The 22,954-nt window shown below is 33.0% G+C and overlaps 1 protein-coding gene across 1 annotated transcript in view; it reads left to right on the top strand.

Moving 5' to 3' along the window:
• Positions 1-10,075, top strand: part of LOC143235262 (uncharacterized) — a 31,668-nt gene extending 21,593 nt beyond the window's left edge. The window contains exons 13-17 of the mRNA XM_076473235.1: positions 1,743-1,809; positions 4,154-4,251; positions 7,856-7,904; positions 8,394-8,414; positions 9,851-10,075. Coding sequence (XP_076329350.1) covers positions 1,743-1,809; positions 4,154-4,251; positions 7,856-7,904; positions 8,394-8,414; positions 9,851-9,975 — 360 coding nt within the window. The 3' untranslated portion in view covers positions 9,976-10,075. The remainder of the gene's footprint in view (positions 1-1,742; positions 1,810-4,153; positions 4,252-7,855; positions 7,905-8,393; positions 8,415-9,850) is intronic.
• The last annotated feature ends 12,879 nt before the right edge of the window (positions 10,076-22,954 follow it).

Consider the following 22,954-nt stretch of genomic DNA (forward strand, 5'->3'; position numbering starts at 1 on the left):
TACACTCCTCAATCAGCGCATGCATCAGCTGTGTAAGTCTAATTGCAGGTAAACATACGAACTGTACACCCACAACCATCCCAAAAATGTACAAAACATTCGTTCGTCAACTCATAGAATACGGCTGCCAAATAACATATAATATGTCCAAAGACAACGTCAAAAGTTTAACTCCAGTAAAACAAAGCCACAAGATTAGCCTTAAATCTCCTAGCTTTTACCCCTGGACAAAACATACACAAATTAAGCAGTTTTCACACCCACTAAAAAACAAAACAGATTAACATAACTATATTTCAAATATTACAAACAAAAAGAAACAGAAAAAAGAAAGAGCCTGACTTCAGTAATACACAGACTCTTAGCTCTCCCACCAAACACACCTAACCATACAATTTATTTTGCCAACAATAATACAACTAAAGACACACTCACACAAAGGGTGAACCATTATGTCGTATCTAACGATAATCATGGCCTTACAACGAGGACACAGAACAAATAAATCATTCCATGTCTATTCTATGAAAATAATTTTTTCCAGACAACCCGGTTTCCTAGTGCATTTAAATTCAACTGGGCATTGAGCCTTCGGTCCCCATCCGGAAAAGGGCCGTTAGCCTATCCCAACAATAAGAAACCAATTGAAATAGGAAAACATTTAAAACAAAATTCACTTTATTTCGGCATCAATAACTCTTCCAATCCAATATCTCAGCTAAAACCACGCGATAGGAAAACTTAATATATGGAACTCGTGTGGATATTCCTGTCTCGTCTGTGTGTCTCACGCTCTGATGTCACTACATCAAGTTCATCGACTCAACCGTTGCTGAACAACAAGACACTTCGCCTGTCTCCTCCGACTTTCTTCACTGTTCTCCGGTTATTTCGTTGGCTATTAACTCTTTTCACCAGCTTATTTCTGCAAGAACAACTTACAACCGAATTCACTAACACAATTAAATCTCTGGGACGGGGTTGAAGGAAAACAGAGATTCCCGAGCACCCGAGCTAGGAATGACGAACAAACACAAAGTGTGTTTTCCTTTTTTTAAAAAAATTAAACCACAGTCATGTATAGTTGTTTTTCCTAGCAGTTTACAATCGGTAACTGCCTAACGCAGGACTGTGATCCAAATGTTTCGATTATACTTTGTTTTGAGAGATAAAGCTACTTTTACTTTATTTATATAATTGTTATATTTCAAATTTACTGAATATAAGAGCACTGAAACGAAAAATAACGAATCGGTTAGTTTCGTATCTGACGAATCAAACGTCCTATCTTTAAAGAGTGAATAAGAAAGCATGATTTACTTAGTTTCGTATCGCAGACAGTCGATGTCTCGTGTTTCAAGTGAAGATATATATCTGAGACAGTGAGAACCTATATTTGAGAGGTAAAACATGTATGATTGATTTTTTTATTGTAACTGGGAAATAAATAAAAATATTTGAATGAACGCTTTTTGTAGCATTAAATTAAAGTGAAAAAAAAATAATAAACAAACTCCCGATTAAAGTATCAAATATAGTTTCAGGAATCAAAGATTATTAACTCACGAACCTGCTCTTAGTGCATTAAGTAAAGCAGTAAAATCGCAAGTTGTGTTAATACCTAATGCACAAAATGAAATCTACTAACAACTACATTTAATTTTGTTATTTGTGTTTTTATTATGTGCTACTTTAAGTTTATTTTGATAAATTGCTAAGGTATACCTAACATTTTTCCAAAGGTTAATCGTGTAGATAATAGAACATTAGAAGTTGAGGTGAACTTACTGGAGGACCCCTATTCTGTGTGTAAGTATGTTAACAACAGGTCTTTGTGAATATTCTAGCTTTGCTCTTTCAATAACATTTCTTCTGTGTGTGTTTCTAAAATCTTTTTGTACTTTCGCTAGTTGTTCTTTGTCTAATGTTATGTTCTACGTCCTCTTCTATTAGTGATTGTTTTTTAATTGGTGTTATCTTCCATATCCTCTTCTTTCACTGATTGTTCTTTGTTTAAAGTTATGTTTCATGCCATCTTCATTCACTGGTTGTTCTTTAACCAGTGATATATTCCATATCATCTTTTTTTACTGATTGTTCTTTGTTCAGTTTTATCTTCCATGTCTTCCTCTTTCACTAGTTATTCTTTGTCCAGTCTTATGTTCCACGTCCTCTTCTTTCACTGGTTGTTCTTTGTCCAGTGTTTTATGTTCCATATCCTCTTCTTTCACTGATTGTTTTTTGTCTGATGTTATGTTCCACGTCCTCTTCTTTCACTGATTGTTCTTTGTCTGCTGTTATGTTCCACGTCCTCTTCTTTCACTGGTTGTTCTTTGTCTGATGTTATGTTCCACGTCCTCTTCTTTCACTGATTGTTCTTTGTCTGATGTTATGTTCCACGTCCTCTTCTTTCACTGGTTGTTCTTTGTACAATGTTTTATGTTCCACGTCATCTTCTTTCACTGGTTGTTCTTTGTCTTATGTTATGTTCCACGTCCTCTTCTTTCACTGGTTGTTCTTTGTCCAATATTTTATGTTCCACGTCATCTTCTTTCACTATTGTTCTTTGTCTGATATTATATTTCATGTCCTCTTCTTTCACTGGTTGTTCTTTGTCCAGTGTTTTATGTTCCACTTCATCTTCTTTCAATGATTGTTCTTTGTCTGATATTATATTTCATGCCCTCTTCTTTCACTGGTTGTTCTTTGTCCAGTGTTTTATGTTCCACTTCATCTTCTTTTACTAGTTGTTCTTTGTCAAATTTATGTTTCACATTCTCTTCTTTCACTGGTTGTTCTTTGTCGAATCTTATGTTCCACGTTCTCTTCTTTCACTGGTTGTTCTTTGTCTAGTGTTTTATGTTCCACTTCATCTTCTTTTACTAGTTGTTCTTTGTCAAATTTATGTTTCACATTCTATTCTTTCACTGGTTGTTCTTTGTCGAATCTTATGTTCCACGTCCTCTTCTTTCACTGGTTGTTCTTTGTCTAGTGTTTTATGTTCCACTTCATCTTCTTTTACTAGTTGTTCTTTGTCAAATTTATGTCTCACATTCTCTTCTTTCACTGGTTGTTCTTTGTACAATGTTTTATGTTCCACTTCATCTTCTTTCACTGATTGTTCTTTGTCTGATATTATATTTCATGCCCTCTTCTTTCACTGGTTGTTCTTTGTCCAGTGTTTTATGTTCCACGTCATCTTCTTTCACTGGTTGTTCTTTGTCCAGTGTTTTATGTTCCACTTCATCTTCTTTTACTAGTTGTTCTTTGTCAAATTTATGTCTCACATTCTCTTCTTTCACTGGTTGTTCTTTGTCGAATCTTATGTTCCACGTCCTCTTCTTTCACTGGTTGTTCTTTGCCCAATGTTTTATGTTTCACGTCATCTTCTTTCACTGATTGTTCTTTGTCTGATGTTATATTCCACGTCCTCTTCTTTCACTGGTTGTTCTTTGTCCAATATTTTATGTTCCACGTCATCTTCTTTCACTATTTTTCTTTGTCTGACATTATATTTCATGCCCTCTTCTTTCACTGGTTGTTCTTTGTCCAGTGTTTTATGTTCCACTTCATCTTCTTTTACTAGTTGTTCTTTGTCAAATGCTATGTTTCACATTCTCTTCTTTCATGGTTGTCCTTTGTCCAGTCTTATTTTCACGTTTTCATTTTGATACTCTCTTCTTTGACCAGTGTTTCTCTGCTTATTCTTTGTACAGTCTTATGTTTCATGTTTTTCATTCGAAGTTCTTGAATGTAGGAAGTTTTTGAAATAACCTTATTTTGAATATACAATTTTAAACGATACATTTAAGGACTAACACGCAATACAATACTAATTTTGAATTATATTATAAGGTTCAGTAATAAAATACTTTAAACATTTTTCTTTTACTTTTGATCGTATAAACACAGAATGTTAAAGAGGAAAATTTAAAAAATTACTGTTAATGGAAATTATAAATTCTTAACGTATTTCTGGTTCTTATGTTTTGTATCTTCTAGTTGTATGAAGAGATACGTTCCAGACACTGTAATGTGTTGATGTAAAAAGTTTAATATAGCGTGCAAACAAAAGTGTTATTAATATTTTTCACTATGGAACATTTCTTATTACTGTAATGTATTAGCTACTTAAAACTATATTTCTCTGAAGTTAAGGTAGGAACTATCAAAGATGACATATCCAATTCTCAGGCACTTGAAAACTTGAAGAAATGGACAACATTTTCATTTACATTAGGAAAGAATGGAGTAAGTGAAAAAATAGAAGGATACATTTTTGAAATATTTATCATATTGTCAGTTTACGTTTTTAACAACTTTACAAGAAGCGAAACATAAATATCTTCAAACAGAAATCTCAGATATTTTGTGGTATTACACATTTTATTCTATACAGCAACATATTTGAGTGCCACAGCTTTATATATTTTCATTGGATCTTTATGTTGATATTTTTAATTATTGTTAATCTCTCTATTGGGCTTAGCGTGACCTAGTGGTTAGGGCGCTCGACTTGCAATCTGAGCATAAACGTCCCACATGATTGCCGACTGGGCTAGCCACACGGGTGTAAAAATCCTTGGTTTACCAAAATACTGGCCGACCCCAGAGTAGTTGGGATTATGGTCAGTCGTAATAGGTGGGGTTGGTTCTCTATACCTGGGGATCTAAAATATAACGTCCTTAAAGTATTATGAAATTATCTATTGGAATTTACAATGTAAAGCCCTCAAGCATCATTACTGTACCTGTCTGAATCTACAATGTAACATCCTTAAGTATTGTTACAATGTTTGTTTGGATCATAGTATAACATCCTTAAGTTTTATTACTGCATCTATCAGAATCAACAATGTAACATCTTTAAATATTATTATTATGTGCAGATAGCCCTCGTGTAGCTTTGCGCGAAATTAAAAAAAAAGTACTATATCTACAATATGGCATTCTTAAGTATTGGGACTGTTTTATCTAGATCTATAGTGTATCATGTTGATAACCCCTCCAACCTTGATATCAATACTTTCCCGAGAATAAGATATCAGATTAGTTAAATTATAATTTACTGGTCTTCATATATTTGAGTCAATGGAATTCGGCTTCATATACGAAGAGAAGTAGACGTCAGATATAGAGAGAAATAAATCACGTGCTGAGGATAACGCACGGTATATTACGTCTGTTATGATTATGCTAGTCAACAATTCACGCGACTAGTGTTGTAAGGTCATGATGGAACGGGTGTATAAGAACTACATCTTGACGAGTTTTAGCGTTCGTGATGCCACTAAAATATGACCAGTTTTACCAAATTATATAAAAAGCTCTTTCCAGTTCAAAATAATTGTACACTAAGATTATAAAAATCTATCGGGATAAAGAATTTACATTTTCCAAGAATTTCCTTTGCACGTAATGACATTATAAAATAAAGGAATTTGAATAAACTTAGTTATAAACAAAAGTTCCTTCCATGTTATATCCTTTCAACTGTAATCAAAATCAAACGGGTATTTACATTACTCCACATAAAAATACTTAGATCACCGGATACAGTTTCTATAAATACGTAGATCAAGCCACAGTTTCTATAAATTTCGACGTAATTGGATTGTTGAAACGAGTAGTGAGAGATTGTCGTCCTTGTTCACGTGATGGGTCGTGGAAAATGTCAAATATATAGTGTAAACATGGAGCTCTGGGTAATATCTGTGTTGGATATGTGTTGTAAACATAGAGGTTTGGGTAATACCTGTGTCGGATATGTAGTGTAAATACTAAGGTCTGGGTAATACTAGTTTCGGATATGTAGTGTAAATATTGAGGTCTGGGTAATACTAGTTTCGGATATGTAGTGTAAATATTGAGGTCCGGGTAATACTAGTTTCGGATATGTAGTGTAAATATTGAGGTCTGGGTAATACTAGTTTCGGATATGTAGTGTAAATATTGAGGTCTGGGTAATACTAGTTTCGGATATGTAGTGTAAATATTGAGGTCTGGGTAATACTAGTTTCGGATATGTAGTGTAAATATTGAGGTCTGGGTAATACTAGTTTCGGATATGTAGTGTAAATATTGAGGTCTGGGTAATACTAGTTTCGGATATGTAGTGTAAATATTGAGGTCCGGGTAATACTAGTTTCGGATATGTAGTGTAAATATTGAGGTCTGGGTAATACTAGTTTCGGATATGTAGCGTAAACATGTAGGTTTGCGTAATATTAGTGTCAAATATGCAATGTAAACCTGGAGGTTTTGGTAAGATTATAGCCGGATACGTAGTGAAAGTATTGTGGTTTTAATGAGGCTGGTGTGACATATATAATCTTAACATGTTGGTTTGTGTGAAATATATAATCTTAACATGTTGGTTTGTGTGAAATATATAGTCTTAACATGTTGGTTTTCTGCAGACTTGTGTGAAATATATAGTCTTATTGTCTATGTTATTGAAGTTAATGTCGGTTATATAGTTGTGTGATTTGTTTTGGTGAGGTTGATATTGACTATGTAGTAGTGTTAGCTGTTTAGGGGAAGTTTATGTGGGTCTTGTGGCTGTGTTATCTGTTTTGTTAAGGTTGAATTCAGTTATTTCGTTGTGTTATCTGTTTTGGTAAATATTGTGCCGATTATGTTAATATAACGGGAAACAAGATGAAAGGTCAGGAATCTGAGACAAATGATATCATTCTTAACGTAATGGGTTGCAAGTTGAAAGGTATAGGGTTCGAGACACGTGATAGTGCTAATATAATGGATTTAAGGGTGAATTGTCCAGGGTTTGACACACAGGATGTTGCTGTTAAGGTAATGGTTTGCAAGTTGTAGGATCCAGGGTTTGAGATATGTGATGTTGCCGTAAATATTCCAGGATTTATGGTAAGGGTGAGATTATAAGAGTAACAGTAATTTTCATTATTCAGTTGAGGGAGCCAAAAAAGACATATTTCTGGACACTTATACCAGAATCTTAAGGCATTTTTACCTGGTCATTTAGCGTACGTTCACAGTAAGTGTTATTCAAAAAAAAACATCCATTTTTCTTGTCTCCAATCTGAAGAGGTTTATTTTAGCTTGCAATATTTTTATAAACACCTTATCAAAATATTAATATATCGGAAACGGAGGTGAAATGTAAGAAGATGGTTGAACACCGCTATTCAGTGAGATAAGACTAGCCCAATAATTGGTGATGGATATTGCTGATTAACTATGTACAAATACCCATGTGTAGTTTAGTGCAAACATCTTAATCTAATAAAATTAACTTAAAATAATTAATTGTTTTTATTCAGTTTTGTATATTGCGAAATGTTGTTTTTATCTTGAAGTTTCCTTTCTGAAAAACTGAGTTTCGTTAATCACGAATGAGAAGTATCTTCTATTAACAGCTTAACAGCAGTACGATTATTTGTTAACCTATGTTACGTTTTCAGTAATTTTGTGTTAACTATATTTAGTTTAGTTTAGAAAAAAACAATACTATATACTATACATATTGGATTAAAAACAATAGAAACTTCAAATAATAGGATGACTATATTATTGAATATAATTATAATTAATAGAAATATTAGGGGATAGGAGAAGGAGCTGTTAATGTCTTTTTCATTGCTTTCTACTTTTTGCCACTTCCTAGAATCACTTAAATTAACGACAAAGTTAAAAGAGATAATAATAGTACAAATGTTGATTGGCATATCTTAAAATATTGTATTGATTTTATAAACCAAAGTTACGTGTTCCTTAATGTTCGTTTGTATAATTCTTTATACCAAAATATTATATATATGTATATTTAAATGCCAACTAAAATCAACCTCATATTTTTAAATATTTTTCTTTCCAGGAAAAATTCGATGTAGAAGTTAAAAAATCCAACTTTTATGATGTTTCAAGTAAGACTTTGACATCTATCAATTGTAGATGAGGAAACCAATATATTAATATTTAGAAACTAAAAATAAAAAATAAAAATATTAATATTTATGAAATAAAGATGAAAAATTAAAGTATTGCATCCAGGAACAGAAAATGAAAAATCCAATTATTAACATCCAGAACTTGGGATGAGAAAATCAAACTAATAATATCTAGGAACTTGGAATAATAAATAATCAGTCTTAATAATAGAGAATTAGAGACGAGAAAATCAAACTATTAATTTTATTTTTTTATATTTAGACTTTTAAATTCTGTTGCTGTTGATAGTTTGAGATCTTTTAATAAACTGTAAAATTTACAAACTGTTATTCTTGAGGACAGGAAATGGAGTTATTCGACATAGGCCTAAATTTTATTTTTTAAGCTAGTTGACTAATTGAAGCGCATGAAATAAGTCACTTAAAGGTTTTTTTAAGTGATTGTAGTTTTTTTTTGTATTACAGGCACTGATGGTTATGGAACAGGTAAGTGAATATCAAAAACCATCTTTCCTCATTACACTAGTGTTATCTAAGTAATTGTTCACATTTTGTTCGGAAATTAGGCACAAATTGGAACAGTGTAGAACTAATGAAATACTTTCATTGCATATTTTCTCACATTTTTCAGAATATTAGAAGCCAATGTAAACTCTTAACAGAGCAAATCCCTTTCAGGTATATTAAATTGTATTTTTTGAACGTTATGCAAACCAGTGTAGGGTAAAGAGATCCAAACAATAGTCGGAGGGTTAAAAATATAAGGTGGATTAAAAGGAATGGAGTCTTTCTGGATTAATAAACCCGAATCTCAAGTATAGTTTAGGAAAATCAGAAATATATTTAAGCAGCTTTTCCTGAAATCCACCCTAATCCCTCTTCTGCAGCTATAGTTTGAAAAGTTTCAAATTTTGAACTTTTTAACTGCCTTCGAGGTTTACAGAATCCATTTAGGAACTGTGCAGAAAACTGTGTCTTTAAACTAAAAGGGCGAGGGTACGCTATAAATGCAGTGGAAGAAATCCGTATTTGAGCCACGAGACAAGGGTACACAAGAAAGACAGTAGAAAAACTGAGAATTTGAAGTAAAGAAAAGGCTACAAGTCTGGAAAGACAATACAAGAGCTAAGAACCTTGACCTAAAGCATACATTAGGCTACAAAAACAACATAAACACTCATTACTTGAAACAAAGTCACACTTGATATGGAATTGTATTGAAGTGTTGTGTAAGTGAACTCAAGCCTTTGAAGAACTGGCACATATCAACCATACATTGAATTAATCCAAGAATATACAACAATGGAAGTTTTATAATGGGTAACTAACATTTCAAAGTTTTAAGACTGAGTGAAATTTGATTATTTCCTGCTAGTTGTGAAAGATGGATAGATAGTAGAGTTATCATAAAGTCTGCATTCTGTAACTGTGTAGATAATATAACAATGGAATGTTTCACATCTTTTCGACGGAATACAACTGTATCGTCATAGTGGGAGAGTGGTTTCCACTTCAAATTATGCACAAACCATTCCGAGATTTAAAACAGCAGTAGTAATACTCTGCACTGTTTCATACAGAGCTCATGGTTCTAACACTAACTGGATCATCTGGAGATCTTAACTGACGATAATAGTCTTTGGTTCTTTAGTCATCGTCCATGAAAAGGATTTTGAATAGGGTGAGATAGAGAATTTAGTGAGAACATGCCTCGCAGAATATCAGTGTATATACATACATATATAGATAGGCTAAGATTACATTATTAGTGACAATAAGATCTTCCATACTACTAATAAGTAAATTAATACTTTTGACAAATAATATTATACGAAATATAATAATGTTTCAAAGGATGATGACGCTGTGTGAGAATGTCTAAATGTTACAGAGCCCAGTTTAAATACATGTATAACTTTCAGGTGCAATGGCCGCACTTGGGATCACCATGTTGATACTTGGTTTAATCATAGGAGCAGGAGGATTGGCGTTGTTTTTCAAAATTCGATCTGGCAGCAGTATGAGTAATCCACTTGTAAAAGAATAATAAATTTTAGAACGAATTTTATAAGATATGATAGCATAATAAATCGAGCTGTGTGTATTAGTTTACTGTAGTGATAAATAAACGTTAATATTATATACAATTGTGTCAGTATTCTAGAACCAATCATTTTTTGGTTTGGCATTACAATTAAATATATTTATATAAGTATTCTTGTACTAATAATGATTTGGTTTGACATTACTATTAATAGTTTGTTTGTTTTGGAATTTCGCACAAAGCTACTCGAGGGCTATCTGTGCTAGCCGTCCCTAATTTAGTAGTGTAAGACTAGAGGGAAGGCAGCTAGTCATCACCACCCACCGCCAACTCTTGGGCTACTCTTTTACCAACGAATAGTGGGATTGACCGTCACATTATACACCCCCACGGCTGGGAGGGCGAGCATGTTTAGCGGGACGCGGGCGCGAACCCGCGACCCTCAGATTACGAGTCGCACGCCTTACGCGCTTGGCCATGCCAGGCCATCATTACTATTAAAAATGTTCACGTCAATATTCTAGTATCAATCATTACACTGTACAACACAAATTTTGTTCCTGGATAGTATGTGTTATTTCTTAATTGCTTATGTTGTAAAAGTACAGAAAATTGCCATTATTCCCTTCAAACTTTGCTTTTGTGACCTGGATAAAGAAAATTAGAAATTAACCTATTTTCTATGTAAAAGCGGGCAAATTTGCACATTTTCATGTACATAAGGTCTGAATAAAACAACATATGAATCAAGATTTACATGTATTCGTGCTCAAGTTATACAAAAATGTTTAGAAGTGAGTAGTTTTTTCAAGATTTGCTACTGTAATATAAATAACTTTCACGTATCAGCCCCTAAATATAGTCTCACATCATGTTTTCGTTATACGCTCGTTGGTAGCGGCGTTCAAAGTCCAGTGTATCTTGGTAGAAGTGGTCGCCTTGCTCCTTTGAGTATGCTTCCATGTTCTCCTTGAATTTATCAAGATAAGCATCGAGGATATGGACTTTCAGGAACATCATGTAGCCAATTTTGCCGTAGTTCTTCACCAGAGCCTCAACCAGTTCCACATAATTTTCGGCCTTGTGATTGCCCAAGAAGCCTCGAACCACTGCGACAAAACTGCCCCAAGCTTTTTTTACCCTTCCTACTGAGCTTCTTGGGGAATTCTGTGCACTCCAGAATCTTCTTTATTTGTGGTTCAACGAAGACACCAGCTTTGACCTTTGCCTTAGACAGCTTAAGGAAAACGTCTCGAAGGTATTTGAAGGCTGCAGACTCCTTCAAGAGCTGTAACAAATTGTTTCATAAGGTCTAATTTTATGTGCAATGGTGGGAACAACACCTTCTGGAGGTCCACTAGTAGTTATTAGGCACCACTCATTCGGGTTACAGTCAATTCTAATTGCCTCGCACAGACCGGATACATTGTGGCAGAATCAGAACCCATCTTGACGAGTGAAGTTCTATAACATTCCAGAAAATTCTCATAAGCTCTACAACATTCTAGAAAGTTCTTGAAAATTCTTGTAAATTCTCTTTCAGCTACTCAGCACTGAATCTACCTGGAATGTTCTGGAAAATGGATAAATTTGAGAATTTCATTACCCAGGTCAACAAAAACAAAGTTTGAAGAGCAAAATAGGTCTTTTCCATTTACTTTAGGCATAAGCAATTGGGAAATAACACTTTCTGTCCAAGAACAGGTAAACACTTTGTTACATAGTGTTATTTGCATTGTTTGTTTGTTTTGAATTTCGCGCAAAGCTACTCGAGGGCTATCTGTGCTAGCCGTCCCTAATTTAGCAGTGTAAGACTAGAGGGAAGGCAGCTAGTTATCACCACCCACCGCCAACTCTTGGGCTACTCTTTTACCAATGAATAGTGGAATTGATCGTCACATTATAACGCCCCCACGGCTGAAAGGGCGAACATGTTTGGTGCGATCGGGATTCAAACCCGCGATCCTCAGATTACGAGTCGAACCTGGCCATACCGGGCCCTCATACAGGACGATGCTTTACTACGTCATTTTAGGGAATTTAACCTCTAATAATTGCTACTCAAATACAAAAAAACTTTTGACAAGTTTCTTATCGTCATTTAGCCTGTTTTACAAAAAGACAATAATATAACATTTTATCAAACTTTTTTTTTTTTGTATTGAGTTTCCTCAAGCCGCTCAACACTCATACTCTGGATTCTTTGTAATTCCAATCTAAAACAAACAAACTATGACGTTTTTTCACACACTGGACCAACTAAAAATTATCTTTTTTTTCAAAGTAACATATTTTATTATAACGTGTGTTTTAACGCATTCGAAGTAATTTTATGTTATGGAAATTTTCATTTAACATACATGATACATAAACAGCGGGAAGTGATTGCAGAGATAACGGAATTTAAAATAAGTTATATAGTTCCACACAAACATCGAGAATGAAAGAGAATGTCTCCAACATTAACAACAAGTTATTTATTTTTAACTAACAGAAATACCTGCTCTCAGGGCAGGTGTAATTGATAGTTACCGAGGAAGGCTATTGGGCCTGAAACGTTCCCTGGAGTTGTCTGACAGTTTTACAGCAATGTAGAACAATCGAACACGTAACGTGCGAAAAAATAATCAATTGGTAATTCGTACGAGATAAATTATAATACGTAACAACTGTAACAGAATGACCTCTCTACACACGAATCTATAACACTATTGCATTGTAACCTCTCTATATACGAATCTACAATACTGTTACGTTGTATATTCTTTCTATACGAATCTGTAATAACTGTTACATTGTATCCTCTTTCTATACGAATATATAACACTGTTACATTGTATCCTTTCCCTATACCCGAATTTATAACACTGCTACAATATGTCATCTCCACACACATATCTATAACAGTGTTACAGTGTAACCTCTCAACACCCGAGTCTATAACACTGTTACACTGTAACCTCTTTCTCTCTAGACACGAACCTACAACACTGTTACCCCTCTATACTCACGAATCTACTACACTGTTACACTCTAACCTTCCAATACACAAACATTGTGGCATTGTAAACTCTCACTACACACGAATTTACAATAGTCACATTGTAACTTCTTTCACACCAAACCTATAAAATTTGAAGACTCGAACTTTTTTTACTTTCAAATCTATGTAATTGTTACATTCTAACCTCTATCACTCTTGCAACTACAAAACTATAAAAACCCTATAACCGGAGTGTTTTTGAAAGATGGTACTTTCTTTTTCAGGAGCAAACTCTTGCAACTATAATATTATTACATTATAATCTTTTAATTATCAAACCTAAAAAATTGTTAAATTCTAAACTTTTTCGTTTTTGAAACTACAACTTTGTGCATTGTAATGTATTCTATTCTCAAACAGACAGCATTGTTAAATTATAATTTATTTTCGATCTGCATGTATACACTATCACCAAAACTGTACCTAAAAAACATATATTACATCGTGAAACCCGACGTAGAGATAGTAAAGTCGCCTCCGTCAAACAATATATATCGTCATGCAACAATACCATCACACCTCAAACAATAGCAGTCATTCCACTCAAACTGTTACATTTGACAACACGATAGTAAAGTGATTTGGGTCACATACTAATTAATAAAAGCTTTAGATCTGAAACTTTGTTTTTATTTTAGGATAACGGGAGGGACGATGATTTATTATGATATACTTTTATTGTGTTGAGTAACTATAGTTTTTCACGTTGAAAAATAATAATTTTCACATTGAAGGAAGCAACTGTACATAAGTGTTTTAAATGTACACATATACTACTTTTCTCCGGCTCACATATAATTTCCTACAGTTAGGTTTTTAATATCTTATGGTAGAAAACCGCAGCAAATAAGCTTTCTTGCGTTTATAATTGCTGTTCATCTTGATAAAGTTGTATACTGTTGGCGAGGATGGCTTTTGTATTGACCTTTTTGTTCATATATTTCTTACTTGTTAAAAGACACAGCAGTTTGCTTAACTTGGCTGTGGTGCGAATTGTGGCAGGTTCAGTTGTAGGTGGTCCTGGTGTTCAAGTTGATCCACATTCCCTTGTTTTCTAATGTCATTAAGTACAAGATATATTCCCGTCTTGATAATTCTTAATCCTAGATTTTAGTATATGTGCATTTTACGTCGGAAAGGACTGTTACAAATATCGCTTCTATCGGTTGTGACTGACACGAGACTTCCAGATTTAAATATTACGATATAACTTACTATACCCCTGTAATTATTTTTTCCTTTGTTTGTTTGCTTGTTTTGGAATTTCACACAAAGCTACACAAGAGCTATCTATGCTAGCCGTCCCTAATTTAGCAGTGTAAGACTAGAGGGAAGGCAGCTAGTCATCACCACCCACCGCCAACTCTTGGACTACTCTTTTACCAACGAATAGTGGGATTGACCGTCACATTATACGCCCCCACGGCTGGGAGGGCGAGCATGTTTGGCGCGACGGGGATGCGAACCCGCGATCCTCAGATTACGAGTCGCACGCTATAACAAGCTTGGCCATGCCGGGCCCAAGTGGGATTTCTCGTCATCACGGATTGTAACTGTCTTTAGATACTTGGTTCAGGTGTCACTGGAATGCATTCATATCGTTGTACAGTTATATTCTTTCCTATCTGGCATCATTATGTGCTAAATTTATATGTCTTGCTTATGTCACCAGACGAAGTGTTACTAGGTTGCTATGACTGGTTACAAAAATGTCATTGTTCCACAAAGTCGGGCTAGTACATATTTGATCAATATAGATATAATTAATAAAATCAGTTTAAATTAGTAATTGACCAGTTAATTAACTTTCCTTACCATTCAATTAAACCATCATAGAAAAGGATGACACTGTAGAATAATTAAAACAGCTCTTAGATATTACATTAACTCAATAATGATTTTCGGTAACATGATTACAATGAAATAATCAGGACATATTTCTTTTTAACAATTTATTAATTTTCTAACAACATATATTTTTCAATATGACATGCACACAATGACACGTCTTGTAACATAACATTTTCGGAAAGTATTAGTCAATCTCGGTTGTGTCATCGTCTAAACTAAATTAGAATAATTTAAAAGAATTACAACCAGTTGTTATCATTCATATAGTTATCAAACGTTTTGTTTAAACTTTCATTTTCTTCTACAACATCTGAAGATAACCCATCCCAAAGGCCAACCAAGTTCTTAAATAATTGAAACTGCTTTAGCTAAAAATGACTCCTATTCTTCCATAAGTTGTACCTGTGTCCCTTAGTTCTTCTATTTTCATTGGCAAATATAGAAACAACTATTATGCATCAGCACAATAACAACCTTACTTTCAACCTCAAACAGTTTCATCAGACCAATACAACTCTTGTTTCATGTAGAGAAAACAGTTTGATAAATTTCAGCATCTCCACGTATGACAAAACAACATTTTATTTTATTTTAATGTACTTTTAAAAATCATTAATGTTAATTTTTAAATCTTCAGAACTTCTTTTCTCATATATCCTTTTTGATATTTTGATATTCTTCCACATTTTATATATCCAATATACTTATGTTTATTATTACAGAACACACCTTACAATAACAATGTGAAATTACAGGCTTGAGAATAAAACTGATACATTTATTGACAAAACTTCTAAATACACTGTTATTCCAGAAACACTTTAGTTCATAAAATACCGGATCAACTTTCATTAAACTTTTCTACACTATGATTTTATTACGGTTTCAGATAAAGTCTATATTTTACATCTGTATAACAATAGGAGAAAATAAACATTGATACATCATACCAAACGTATTTTATTATACAAATAAACGAATAATGGATTCAAAATAAACTAAACATTTCACTTTGTCGGCTCAGAAAATTATTTTATGTTTCAAATGTTTTCCTCACATGTAATCGATTATCTTCCACTTTATTGAAACATCATCAAATACATTAATAATCAGAGATGCAACTGAACTTAAGTTGGTTTTTAATTCTGTACTTTGGATTCTGGCAAAGAAAATCTGCAAGAGCTGTGAGTTTAGAAAGGGTAGATTAAAGTGAAAAAGATTTTGTCTTTGATTTTGCAGATAAATGAAATGTTTTTGAATGAATCTCATCGACAGGTTTAAAGAGTTTTTTGGTAATTTCAGTTTTCGGCACTCCATCAATTTCACTTTTTGTAAGATCCCTTGAAATCATTGGCTTTTTGTTATCCTTGTGAAATAAACACAAAAATATGTTAATAATATATTTGTCTCAAACAAAATCGGTCACATAAAATAAATAATATCCTTATTTAACAGAAAAAACATTCCTAATTAAGTAACTCATATGTATTAACATTGATGTCAAAAATACATTAAACTCATTTTTAAATATCAGATGTGTGGGTTTGTAACATATTCTCCTTGCAATATTTAGTATAAATATTAATCTGTCCTATATATAAATCTATAGTGTTTTGTCATTGTAAGAAAATAAAGAAATTTCGATTTGTATTAAAATACAAAAAAGTAATTAATGTCAAATTACTTTCAGCGCTTATGATGATTTATCAATATCAGTTTACGTTCATCTTAAATTCACAGCGAACTTCACTTTGTGTATGTGACAACCGAGAAGCAAAACAGTTAAAAAACTGGCCCACGAAAACTTGTAATGCAGGAAGGACGTAATAGAAACTTTAGCTACTAAGTTAATGTTCATATATCTCAGACTGTTAAACGAATTCATATTATTTATTTATTATATTGAAATATTAAAAAAATATCTTAAATATCATACGGTGATGAACAACTTCCTAAAAGTCGTTTGTTTTTTCATTTCACCTAAAGACTTCGAGGTTAATCTTCTTTAATGTAGCAGTGAAAGAATAGAGGGTGGGCACCTAGTTATCACCACCAGCCGTCAACTCTTGGGCTACTCTTTTACAAACAAATAGTGGATTTGACTGTCACATTTTAACATCCCGACAGCTAGAAGGAGACGGGGATTCAAATCCACGCCTCTCACATTGCGAGTCGAGCACCTTAATCATCTGGCCATGTCAGGCCCAGCTTAAGGTCGTAAAGTCAAGCTTCAACCTAATTTAATAATAAAATGTAATAAAACAATCTTGAATATCATAGATAAATACGCTGATGAGCTAATTTCTTAAAGTCTGTATATTCAAATTAGGATATAAATTAAATATTCATTAAAGTGTAAGAACAATAATTATAAAGTACGTCTTTTCCGTGATTCACTCTGCAGTCAATGTGTATTTTGTATCAGTGGATTTACAGCTTAATTTGGTACATATCAAGATTATTGTTTCGGTCAATTTGATGTAATCACTTGTCCAGTGTGCCTTAGCAGCTAGAGTGGGCCCACAGTTCTAATTCCATTAATGGGAATTTACTCTCTAGACTTTCCGTCTATGATTGTGTTATAAGAGTGACGATGAAGTCCCATAATTCGATTATAGTAGTTTAAGTATGTGTGACGGCTGGTGTGTTGGCTGGCTGCTTTCAATCTAACGACGAGTGGTACAGATAACTTTTCTATCAGTTTTATTGTTGTTGTTGAATTTCGTACAAGCCTGGGGTATCTTTGCTATCCGTCCCTAATTTTTAAGTGACAGACAAGACACGTGCTACACTTTATTAATGAACAGTGAAACTGATCGTCACAGTATAATGCCTATATGGCTGTAATGACAGTCATGTTCGATGACGAGATTCGATCTCGCCACTGTATATTTCAAGTTTTTTTTTCCAGTACCTCAGTGTCGAATCTGAAGGCTTATAATGCTAAAAACCGTATTTCGTTTGGATAGCCCACTGCGTAGGCTTATGCTTCACAATAAGAAAAAGCAACCTACATTTTGCATTCATTGCATAATTACTTAATAAGATCTGGAACTAAATTTCTTAACACTCACGTCACAAATTTCTGATAAATTTGTCGTTGTAGCATTTGTAGTTTTTTCTGCATCTTCTTCACGTTCTACACTAGAATCTCTAATTGGTGAATATTTTACATAATTGAATTTTCCTTCTCTTCCTGAATTCCTGTTTTGGTAACACAGTGATACTTTGAGACTCTGTCGTTTACGAATTATAATACTGAAAAAAGAACAGTTTAATTTTGATAAACATGTTTGTAGCTATAATTATCAATACACTTGTATCAAAAGTAACCTGAGCTAACAGATGAGTAGCAACCATCTTAATATAGTTTATATAACTTTAACGTCATTACAATATTACAGTACAATATTAGTACATCGGCAATTGACACGTTTCATAATAAGATTTTTAATTGCTTTAATCAACGTCGTAGAGTTCTGTTCTTAAAGAACAATTTTAAATTGTATTCTAAGTTAGAGGAAGAAATAAAAATATTAATTGTATATTAAATGAGTTAGCTGGTGACTAAATATCTCTGACGAATACTGATAATTAGCAGTTAAATCTAAATTGTTTCACCCACTGTAAGTACTTGTTAAAAATTTGAGTTTAATTTCATAGTTCTAAAACTCCACACCTTCCTTATTCGTAACCTATTACATCTTAGAAATATTTAATCAGTATAAAACTCGTAAGTGCCATTTAAAATTTACTTTATAAAATATCAATTTCAAAATATTTATAATAAACCATACAGATATTGAAATATATCCAAAATGTTACCCTGCCCAACCAATTAGCTATAAACTTGAGAGAATTCGATCCTATTGGATGCCTCTGTACCACCTTACAATAAACAAATTAAACCAACAAAAATATTATGCTTACCGTAATAAAAGTATTAGGAGTGGTATTCCCACCGTGGCAAAAAAAAATGGAGGCGTGAATATCTTTTCTATGATTGGTGTTGAAATTAAAACAATATTATCATTGTTTAACATTGGTATTCTTTCTTAATAAATATTTTCAAACCGCACCAGTTGGGTAATATTTAACCTGTGAAAAATATTTAATTTCAACTCATTATAAATTTCAATACCTATAGATAAAGGCAACCAACGAGAATAAAGCACCGAAACCATTTGTTATAAACCTCGTCGAAACTTAATTTACAGAAGATGTTTTTATTAAATCAGATATATAGCATCTTTTTTCAAATAAATGTGTCGAAACGACATCCCATATGCACGGATCACATTTATATAAATACTTATTTATGGAGTTTTACTAAAGTTCTTTATGCCCAAAATCATAGACGTATGAAGAATGTTTCAGAGGGTGGCTGTACAATTTATGTTCCATTGAGTTTATATTTTCTGCTTCAGTTTTGTCTGAATTAAAATTAAAAATCTGTCCAAGTAACTGTAAGTATTACAAGCTAGACGGGCTGTTCCGATCGTACTCAACTTCATTACCATTATTAGTAGCCGCAGATTGTGTCAGTTTTTGACCAGTAACATTTTTCAAATATTACATAGATTCTTCTCTGTATATCGGATTCTAATGCTAATCTTAAAACGGCTAAATGAATAAATGTCTATTGTATAGTTACATTGTGGACTTTGAAGATATAATGTGATTCTCACTGTTTCAATCATTGTTCAAATGAAAACAGTAGCTCATTTGTAAACTTTTAGCCTATAAAACTCAAATTATTGTTTATTACCCTGTAAAAATAGAAATATGTGTCCAGCTTCATCACAATGCTTTTTGTTGTTTTTCAATTGTTTCTTCTCTTCAGTAATCATAATAAATGATGATGTTGTGCAGGATAGGTTAGAGTTCCTTACACTCCTAACTTGTCGAATTCTCAAGTCTTTTCTGGTTTATTGGAAAACTGAGCCCCCTTTTAAAACATTGTTCTCACTTCTACGTAGTTACCAACCATGACATAAGAATATTTTTATTTTGGAAATTTTTTGTAATCATTCGGATATAAGATGCTAAGCATGTGGCCTAATATGCCATAACTTGCAAATACAACAATACGCTACTGTATTTTATATTCTGCATTATGAGAACATATAATTCAGATCGTTAGAAAAGATAAACGTATTTTTAAACAAAAAAAAACAGGAAGTCGGAGAAAATTAGGAAAAACGGTGATAATAAAAATAACATAAGTTACATTAAAACTAACAAAAAAACAGAAAATATAATTTTAAAAGGTAACTGATAAAAAACATCGAAACAAAAACCAGTCAAATCTCTGTTTCAAACAAAAATTATTTAATAAAATCAGGGGTACCAAAGAATAAAATTATAACAAAATAATTTGTCTGAATAGTAGAAACAGGTCACTTGTCTGAACTTGGTATTAAGTTCATTGCGTAAGTTGGTTTACTCACTATATAAGAAATGGATAATATTAAACTACATGAATAACATGACTTAAATAACATGAATTAAATCGTGTAACAGAACCAACACAAGCTCGTAAACATTTAGTTTTATAGATAAATATGTTACAGTATTTATAAGTTTTCTGTAAAAGCTGCTTTGTTAATGTATTTTCCAAAAGAAAAGTTATTTTATGTCTCTGTGTAAAAGAAATTAAAATTCAAACCCGATTTTTCATCATCCTCTCGTGAAAAATATTCTAGAAGAAATATACTAACAAAAACACTTCACAAGGTTTCAGTAAAAGCATTTGAGTTGTGATGAATCCAAATGTACTTCATGTTTTATCTTTAAATTAATGAAAACACATGTTTCTACGAAACAGACTTTTTTTCCATAAAAAATAATAATAATAAAAACAAAAGTAAATCGTTATTCACAACTTACAGCTATCACTTTTCCCTAACATGTATCCATATGGACAGATGATATTGTTATCTGGTGACGAATAAACTGAAATAAAAAATTAATTAAACTGTTAAAATATGCTAAGTTAACCATTTTACTGAAAAATATTAAACAATCTTTTCTGTATGTTTTAACACGAAGTTTAAATGACGATATGTGAAATTGTCTAGTTAAATTTTTCTGTTTCTAAACGATTTATAATTTTTTGTAAATTTATAAGTTTAAACCATCAGTTAGTTAAACATCTTAAGCTGGAATGTTTATATCACATCAACATTCATTAACATAAATGAGTCTTATGTCGGCATGATACTCACAGGCAACATCTCTGATGAGTTTGAAATTTTAAAGTCAAGATAATGCATAATACTAGAAACTACGTCTAGGGAATTATGGGAGAATGCTCTAATAGAAAGATTGTGGATCTTTAACGTTATTGAAGTAGCTTCGAGCTTTCCTTACAAAAAGTTTGTTTGTTTGTTAAAGCTACTCGAGGGCTATCTGTGCTAGCCGTCCCTAATTTAGCAGTGTAAGACTAGAGGGAAGGCAGCTAGTCATCACCACCCACCGCCAACTCTTGGGCTGCTCTTTTACCAACGAATAGTGGGATTGACCGTCACATCATAACGCCCCCACGGCTGAAAGGGCAAGCATGTTTGGCGGGATGGTGTCTGCGTATCTTTGGGCAAAGAGAAACAACATTTTTAGCGCTCCTGATCGTTTGTCAATCAAGCTCATTAAGAGCTTGTTAGATCTTAGAACCTAAATACTCACAGATGGTCTTACCTGTTTCCCAAACTCGCCAATTGATCGGGTCCTCAGACATGGAAGGGTCCCCGATGCTGTGCTTGTTAATATATTTTTGACTTTTCTCATCATTATGGGATCCCCATTTATTGAATTCTCCCGGGGCTTCAGAATGACTAAGACCACCCTTGAAAATACCCACCAAATTAGTTCAGTATTGAGTCTTTTATAAACGAAATTTGAGCTCCAAGGGACGCGTGAATGCGTAGAAATCTGTTCCCATATAAGTTTATTGTTCAATAATCTTTATTTTTGTTGATCATATAGGAGTGCAAAATGTAATAAACTGTCATCTATTTATGATAATTTTCGGGTTATTGTTCTATTACATCTGTTTAGTATTCCTTTTTTTTTAGTTAGTAGTTATACCTCACGATTATTTTGCTTCATGAACATTCAGAAAACTTTTCCCTCCCCCTGGCCACTTCTCCTATCTCTCCGATATTTCTTGATGAGTTACTCTATAAGACATAAACTCTGTTAAAGATCACAGAGTGACAGAAACTAATCAAAACGGTTATTTCTAGTTTGCCAATGAAAAACAAATGTCTCCCTTTTGAAAGCTCTCGGATATAAGGTATCGCATTTTCATTTAGTAGACTTTTGCAAAGTCCACATGACCCATGAGAATATGGAACTTAGAGAGTAGCTTATAGGGTGCAATAAAAAAACACTGTTATTATTTTTGAGAAATGAAAATTAAGGAACATATATATATATACAATACGATAAACTAAAAATGTAATGCTACATATTCATCAATCACAATTTATAATACGCGAATTACAGATGGTTAAATAAAACAATATGAGTTGGAATGGTGTTTGTTGAATATTTTGATTCGTGTGCGCTTCACAATTAGAAGACTTTTGATGGTAACGTCAATGTCTGTATATCTATCTGTTACGGTAGTAAAGATCTATGTACATCCGAGTGGCCCAAATGGTGTGTCTGTGAAGTTAGAACACTAGAAACTGGGTTTCGATACCCGTGGTGGGCAAAACACACATAGCCCATTGTGTCGCTTTGTGCTTAACTTTAAACAAACAAGCGATCTGTACGGTATCGGTATATATTCCTAAGTTAACTTTCAAACAGCGCTTAGTTTCGCCAATATATGTAACTTTACGGCCACTCACCACACTTGTAGTTTTGTATGAGCCTTGAACGTTTTTGTTGTACAAATATCGTATTAGATTCCATGGCAAATTTAAATTGATGTTAACTCTAAATCCCCGTTAATTAGAATACTATGTTAGCGGAAATTATTTTCTAAGCGTAAGGTAAATATTCACATGAAGTTATAAATATTCAGTACAATTATCTACCTTTTAAATAATGGTTAACAACGATTTGTTGTTTGGTTTGTGG

Source organism: Tachypleus tridentatus, chromosome 12 (assembly GCF_004210375.1).
Source record: "Tachypleus tridentatus isolate NWPU-2018 chromosome 12, ASM421037v1, whole genome shotgun sequence".
In the NCBI taxonomy this organism is placed as follows: domain Eukaryota; kingdom Metazoa; phylum Arthropoda; class Merostomata; order Xiphosura; family Limulidae; genus Tachypleus; species Tachypleus tridentatus.